Genomic DNA, 7334 nt, shown 5'->3' with positions numbered 1-7334 from the left:
ATGACACCAAAACCACCTTCCTGGTATTTTCAGCTGATGCATTGGACACAGCACTGCCAGTTTGAAGAAATAATCTGCAGGTAGCCTTTTAGCTCTAAGAGCTGTTACACTGAAGCTGTGCTAGCCCTCGGCTAGAAATTTCATTTGGGTTTTCCAAAGATCCATATCTCCTTCTTAGAAGAAAAAGAATATGTCAAATATGTGTTTGCCCTGTGCTAGCAGGAGGGTAGGGCTAGTAAGACTGTGTGGGAGAGCACTGACAGTGTCATTTAATATTTAGACACCTCAAACAACTGTATTGGTGGATTCTTCTTTGACTTATCAGAGACATGTCTGGAGTACTTAGGGGTTGTAAGAAATCTTCCCAGCACAGCTGTAAATAGCAGCTCCAAGTCAGACACACAGACCATATTTGTAGAGTTAAATGTACTTCCTATTTTGGTATGGAAGCGTGTCCCTCCCTACCGATCCTTGGGGCTAAAGCCAAACAGATACTCAATGAGTGAAATTAAATCAAAAGTTTTCATTGCTGTGCGTTGAAGTAAAAACAAAGAAGAGCCCAGAGATCTGACAGTTCCAGATAGACACAGGTTAACAAGAGGTAAAACTGAGACCTATTTCATACACACTTTAAAGTGGGCCTTCAAAGATAATGAGTTGTAATCAATTATCAGCATAGAATGACTGTGTCCATCCCACAGTACTGTTTTTAACACAAAGTCAAGCAGAAGCATGAAAGCAACACTATTCTAAAGCCATGTACATCTTTATTCTCCACCCAGGCCAGCAAGGATGGGAAAACGGAATGCAATTAAAAATAACAATCAGCAAACACACACTATCTTTACTTAAAAAACCCCACAACATCCAGACTGGAGCAGCCAGAAGCACACTCAGCAATCAGAATAACTGGAATTCCCTGCAGTTTGACAGGGGCACATAAGCAGAAATTACTTGTGAGTTTCTGAAAGCAAGGGTAGAACAAGACAAAAACTTGTGCTTTTTTCTGTTACAACAATTGGTAATGATTATATATTTTGCAGCAGGCAAACCACTCCGGGGGATAACAGGGAAGAGAGAAAGCTATACAGAGTTGTTCTGTGAAAAGTTTGAATACAACTTTTACAAATAGCACCAGAACTAACCCCAAGCTTAAACTAGCCCCCACCAAGATCAATGGCAGAACACCTGGACTTTGGCAGGAGCACAGGCAAGCTTGGTTAAGTGTAAAGAAGTAGAAAATACAGGATGGATTGTTCCAGTATATCCCCCAAAAGGTGGCCATCAAACCCTGAAGCATAGCTACCATGGCCGAGTGAGAGTACTACAACTTCTCTGACACTCCTTTGTGTCTACATAGCAGTAAGAGGCACAGATTTGGTTTTGTCTCCACTCTGGCAGGCTGTTTGTAATCCTGAAAGCAAATCCTGCAGCTCAGCAGACATTTCACATGGCTGTATTCTGTAATGAGCTAGTATTTATCATTCAAGCCCTCTGCAAGCTGAAGGCTCTTTATGCTACTGACCCCAGCCTTTCGTCTAGCCTTGAACAGCTGCTGTTTGGCAGTGACAGCTGAATTAGGTTTTCTCCGTCTGCAGCAATGCACACTTGCCAGCCATCCTTCCCCCAAACCCACTTGTTTGCTGCATGTTGGGGCCAAGATATACAATCCAATCCTTTCATGCCAGCAGTGTCCCTCTAGGCAGAGCGTGAGAACACTTGCCAGCGGGCCTTCCTTCCCATTAATGCTTGTTAAGCATCACTTCTTCCCGGCCTTTAGCCACGTGGAAGCCTGCGATTTCCATGTGGAGGAGTATTAAGCAGAATGGCTGTGCTGGGTCACTTCAAACTGCCAGCACTGGCATGACTTATCCTCAGCTTCTCTGTTAATTCAGAGGCGTATCAAGCTCCCTGATTGAAACAGCCCTGTGAAAGCCATTTCACTGCTTGAACCGGTCCCAGGCATATGTCAGCCTCTTTGAACCCCACTGAATTACCTGCCATTGCCTCACAGGTTGGAGTCTATTTTATTTTTTTTTGCGGGAAGTTGGTCATTGCCTTTAAAGACTTAGCCAGTAAAAACTGAAAGCTGTGCATCAGGAAGCAACGAACACATTCTGGCTGTACCTGTACCCAGGGTGCACCTCTGCTTTGTCAGTAGTGTGAGGCCAAGTCTGCTCTTGATATTTGGCTTGTACACTATTCACACTGTTAATCCCCAAGCCAGCACTAAGAGGCTGCTTTGGCTGGACCTCCCAGAAGGGGACAGACCAAGGATGCAGCAAGGACTTCACTTATTTCTCAGTGTCAGTCCTAGAGAATCAGATGGACTTGTTTATACATCACCAGTTCCCAGATGTCCTAACCAGACAGTGTAGTCTTGATCTTATCCTTGAAATGCAACTGAAAGCATTAGTTCCTGTGAAATCCAGCTTCTGAATGGTTCTCTTTTCCACCCTAAAACTAGAGCCGCTCCCCCTCCAATAGGGAGACTGGGGAAGTGAAAGACCTATACAGACATGAGTGACTGTGCAGCCTGACTGACTGCACACTACAAATTATCTACCTACACGCATGCAAATGGGGGGCTTCTGGATTGGGGCTGAGCCAGACTTTCTAGTAGCACCAGGTGCTACTAGAGCACTCAGAAACTAGAACTAGAGCACTCAGAAAATTAATCATGTTTCAGACATGTAACTCAGTCCCCATTAGAGTCTGTTATACCTCTCTTTTATTTCCCTTGTGTCCTCCTTAGGCCAAAACCCCAACAGTCAATCCAGAAAAGTAACTTTTCTGCTAGTCATTTTTTTAAAGAGACAATTAACATTTCTCCAGCCTATGGTGGCCACCTCAGCCTGATCTGGGAGCCCACTAAGATGCCAAAAGGAAGGAAACCAATTATGAGAATGAGACATGAGGGGAGCAGGATGTATAATCCATTGCTCTTCCATATAATTAACCAGGAAGTGTGTGTGGGATACAGATTTCCAGAGCTGAGGCACTAATACATTTTGCACTGGCACTAACAGACATGGGTTCAGGGATGCTCCCATTCTGCAAGGGAAGGTCCAGCAGCTCTTCCATAACAGCAACTTGAAAAACAGAATGACTGTTTCAGTGAGACCCTTCCATCCCAAGCACCTTCAACTCCACCTCCCTAAATACAGGTGCTGCCAGTCCACACCTACATTGCAGTGACATGCAAACTGATCACCATTCCTCAGGGCAGGTGTTCTTCCCTATAATACAACTGTTTGCACTGCACAATGCATATGGCTCCCGTAGCTCATTCCTTCCTAGCAGTGCACCTATCAAGAGATCAAATGCAGGTGTGTTCTAAGCACCTATCTGTGCACCTACAGTCACCTGAGGGTGCTTGGTGACAGGCTCATCAGGCCCTCAACATACCACATTACAGAGCAAGCTCTACTCTTCCATCATGTGATGGGTGCGTTTTAGGTCAGTGTAGAGCTCACGTGCCTTTGTTGGAGGCTATGCTGTCCTCTCCCAGTGAAAGGCTGGACACAACTATTCCAGTGGTCTGTTTGTCAAACTCTGACGGTCTCTAAGCAGTTAGCCTACCTGGAAAGTTGGCTGCACTTTTTGGAAGGACTGGAAAAGGACTCTTTCTAGGAGAACTGCAGGAACATTACACAGTTTGCAATTTAGCCTTCACCTCTGAATGAGTTCCTGTCTCCTGAAGTTCATCCCCTGAGCAGAGGCTTCTTTTCACTGGGTCCACGGGCCACTGTTATGTCCTACTCCTGAAAAGTAAAGTCTAACTTTACATAAGTGGACTTTTCAGCACATATCTCTGCCACTCCACAAACAGCCTGAGCCCCACAGACGTGGATTTTTCTCATCATTCCCAGAAGCTGTAATTAGCTAAAACAGGTGACAAATCCTTGGAAAGCCATGCACCTCCCCACCCAGACTACATGAAGCTAGCACACTTGCATTCTGTGACATTTAAAGAGCACTCCCAGCCCAATATTTTATTCATTAAGTTTGTGTTTAAATACATATATATATATAAAAAAATCAGTGTGTTATTTTCTAGGTGAAAACCACTCACATATGACCAAAATAGTCAGCCAGGACAAAGGCTCAGACTGCCGAGGACTCAACCCCCTGCGCAGAGCTCTTGCCAGAGAGACTACCTGAGATATTGTCAGAATCTAGCAGCTCAACAATGCTGTATGGAGAGCAATCTTCCAAACCCAGCTTGCTGCAGAGCCAGCCACAGAAGCCCTTCTCCATATCCCTGGCAGCACGCCACCAGTACCCGAAGGACCATGCTACCTGGGTTACAGCTGAGTACAGACCTAGGGAAAAAGACACAACCATAATTATAATTGGGTAGAAGATGATCAAAAAGGGACAAAAGGTGATTTTGTGCCAGAAGGTCCTCTCTTCATTGTACACCAAGAAGATGTTGTACCATGTAATGGTACCATAGTAGAATGAAACCACAAAGGACACTACAAAAATTATGGGGAGGCAGATGATGGTCCAGAGAACAATATGGGGTCCTCTGTCCAGCCCAACATCACATTTCTTGTTCTTCTCAGGTACGTCCTCTTTAGGAGGTTCCTTTGACTTAGCCAGTTCCTGCAGTTCTTTGTCCGTTAGTGTGACATGGATGTCCACCATCTGACCCTTCTTCTTTCCCCTGGTGATTGTTCCAGTCAAGGTGACATATCGGCTGTCTAAAGGCATGTTCCAGACACCTACAAACACAGATAAACTCATCTACATTAGATTTGTCTTCTGTACAGAATTTTTTGTGTAAATGCCCAAAGACCCCAAAGGCAATTAAATAGTGCATATGGACTTAAATTTAAAAAAAATGGAACACAAGAAGCAATGCAGTATAAAGATTATCACAGAAGAAAATGGAAGAAGAGCTAATAAGACAGGAATTCCAAATGACAGAAATCACAAGGGAGAAGACTTCAGTATCTGCACTAGAGACAATATGTGAAGGGAAAATGCTGCAGGAGTATATGAGAAAGAGATGAGACAAAGTAACTGAATCAAAAATGGTATGCCTGTTTTCTCTGGTACCTTCATAGACTTATTCCTGAAGAGTGTGGACAGTTTGGGTGAATTAGATAAATATGACTAAGACTCTTGTTCTGGAATAAGCACATCCACACATGGAGTTATACTGAAATAGTTAGTATTTCACTTTACATTTCCATTGTATCTCAATCCAAATTAATTTTCAAAGTTTAGAAAAAACTTACAAACTCTCACATAATTATATCTGCATTTTAAGGCATCAACAAAGGCACCAAACAGGAAAGTGTTGGGATGTGTGTTAAAGTCATAAACAGACTGCCTTAGCTTCCAGGTGACATTGGTTTAGGATGGTCCCTGCAGTGGTACTGGCCATAAACACTTCTATGGGGGTAAAATATGCTTCCTCCTGGTCTTAATTCTGACTAGCTTGACTAGCTTGACTAGCTTAATTCTGACTGGCTTTCAATGTGTTAAAGTCATAAACAGACTGCCTTAGCTTCCAGGTGACATTGGTTTAGGATGGTCCCTGCAGTGGTACTGGCCATAAACACTTCTATGGGGGTAAAATATGCTTCCTCCTGGTCTTAATTCTGACTAGCTTGGAAGGAGATCTTCAGAGGCTTTCAAAAGGAGGCTGAGCAGTCTGAAGTGGCCCAAAAAAATAGGAAGGCAGCAGATAAGCCATGAGGATGGGGGTTGGGATCATGGGGGAATCTGGTGTGGCTGATGGACCAGGAGCATGCATTCACATTTAAACCCCTCTCAGCCTGCCCTGCTGACTGACGAGAGGATGAGCCATAGGACCTGCGTCCTGCACTTCTTCCCTGCAAGGGTGTCCAGGACAGATATCAGAAGTGAAAGTGGCTCCAAGATGCCCCACGATGACCTTGCCAAATAATCACTCTTACAAGAGGAAGCTGTGCTGAGAATATGCAAACAGAAGGCAACAGCAAATCCTAGATAACGAGTAAAACTCCTTATCACAGGTAGAGCCACTAAATCCATCTGGTTCTATCCTTTCACTTAACAGGCAGTTGTTTTAGGCACAGATAGCGGCTTGATCACAGAATCATTGGCTTAAAGCACGCTCAGCGTTTTTCTGGATCAACCCCAACCAGCACACACGTTTAAAACTAAAAGTATGGCAACAACCAGCCTCTCCAAAGAACTGCAGGAGACACCCCAAATCAGCCTGTAATGCTTTTTATTTCAAAGCATTTCATGTATAAAGTCCAGGCTCTCCTTGCCTGGAGTCTTGGAGAGGGTTGGTCCCACAGTCACTTCCATTTGACCTTAGTGCATACTGGCATCAAAAAAAAGTTTATGAAAAGTGCGTGTTCCCAGGAATACATACCATCTGCCATGGACTGACCCAGGAACTTGGAGCCTTCCTCAGAGTTCCTCTCCCCTCCTTCTTCATCCACCTGTTCTTCTTCCACCTTATTCTCATTCTCTGACCTATACACTATTATTGACTCCGGACGGGACTCTTTCTTCTTCTTTTTCCTCCGGTCCATAGTGGCTTCACCATCAAAGGTGACAGTGGTTGCCACAGCCCTCCTCATGGAGCCACGGTGAGGGCTCTGGCTTCCAGACTTGCTCTCTTTCTGCACGGTCTCCTCCATCCCACTGCTGCTCTCAAGCACCTCATTTGGCATCTTGTAGCACTTGTTTCCAATCTAACAGCTCCTGCACTTAGAAGTCATTGATTAGACAATGGTCCCATGGATGCTTTGTTTTGCTAAGATGTCTCACTGCTGACATCCAAACTATGCACTCCATTCCCAGCCTAAAATGAGAGAGAAGGCTGAAAAAAGTGTCTTTTTCTTACCAAGCAGACAAAATTGCCAGAATTTTCCTATAAAGGGTTACTTCCAACTGGTTTAAATGTCATCTGAAGATCCTTATTACTGTCCTGAACATCAATTTTAATACATGGATACATGTTTTGTAATATCACCTAATCCTGATTCTCAGGTTCCAATTTTAAATATAACAAACCAAAGCTACTGGAAAAGGAAAGAGTATTAACATTTATAAGAAGAGATTAAACAAGCACAGCTTACTGGGTGAATTTAACATTCCTCTGCAATGCTGGAAGCAAACAGAAGACAATAGTTTTGACCCACATGCATGAGAATGAAGAAATTAAACCATAGATGAAAAAGAAGCTGACTGATTTAAGGGACTGGCCTAAATTAAAGGCAACTGCAGCAGGAACACTGCACTCATCCTGCATTAGAGCAGCTAGATTGGTGCCAGTATTTCTCATTTTGAGTGTCTTCTAATTTAGTGCCCGTTGCAAGGTT

At 43.9% G+C, this 7334-nt stretch overlaps 1 protein-coding gene across 1 annotated transcript; it reads right to left on the bottom strand.

Annotated features, from left to right (window-relative positions):
- Positions 1-4107: 4107 nt before the first annotated feature.
- On the bottom strand, positions 4108-6683 carry TMEM169 (transmembrane protein 169). The gene is made up of 2 exons (XM_009705598.1): positions 6380-6683; positions 4108-4730 (listed from the first exon to the last, which is right to left on the bottom strand). Exons 1-2 carry the CDS (start codon positions 6681-6683, stop codon positions 4108-4110), a joined length of 927 nt encoding a protein of 308 aa, XP_009703900.1.
- Positions 6684-7334: the final 651 nt, after the last annotated feature.

Source organism: Cariama cristata, unplaced genomic scaffold (assembly GCF_000690535.1).
Source record: "Cariama cristata isolate BGI_N322 unplaced genomic scaffold, ASM69053v1 scaffold8570, whole genome shotgun sequence".
In the NCBI taxonomy this organism is placed as follows: domain Eukaryota; kingdom Metazoa; phylum Chordata; class Aves; order Cariamiformes; family Cariamidae; genus Cariama; species Cariama cristata.
The sequence above is the reverse complement of the archived record's forward strand: the minus strand, read 5'-3'. Positions and strand labels throughout refer to the sequence as shown.

Coding starts and splice junctions, on each gene's coding strand:
- TMEM169 (XM_009705598.1), bottom strand. CDS start 6,683: ATGCCAAATGAGGTGCTTGAGAGCAGCAGTGGGATGGAGGAGACCGTG. Junction 4,731..6,379: donor GGGTCAGTCCATGGCAGATG/GTATGTATTCCT, acceptor CTGTGTTTGTAG/GTGTCTGGAACATGCCTTTA.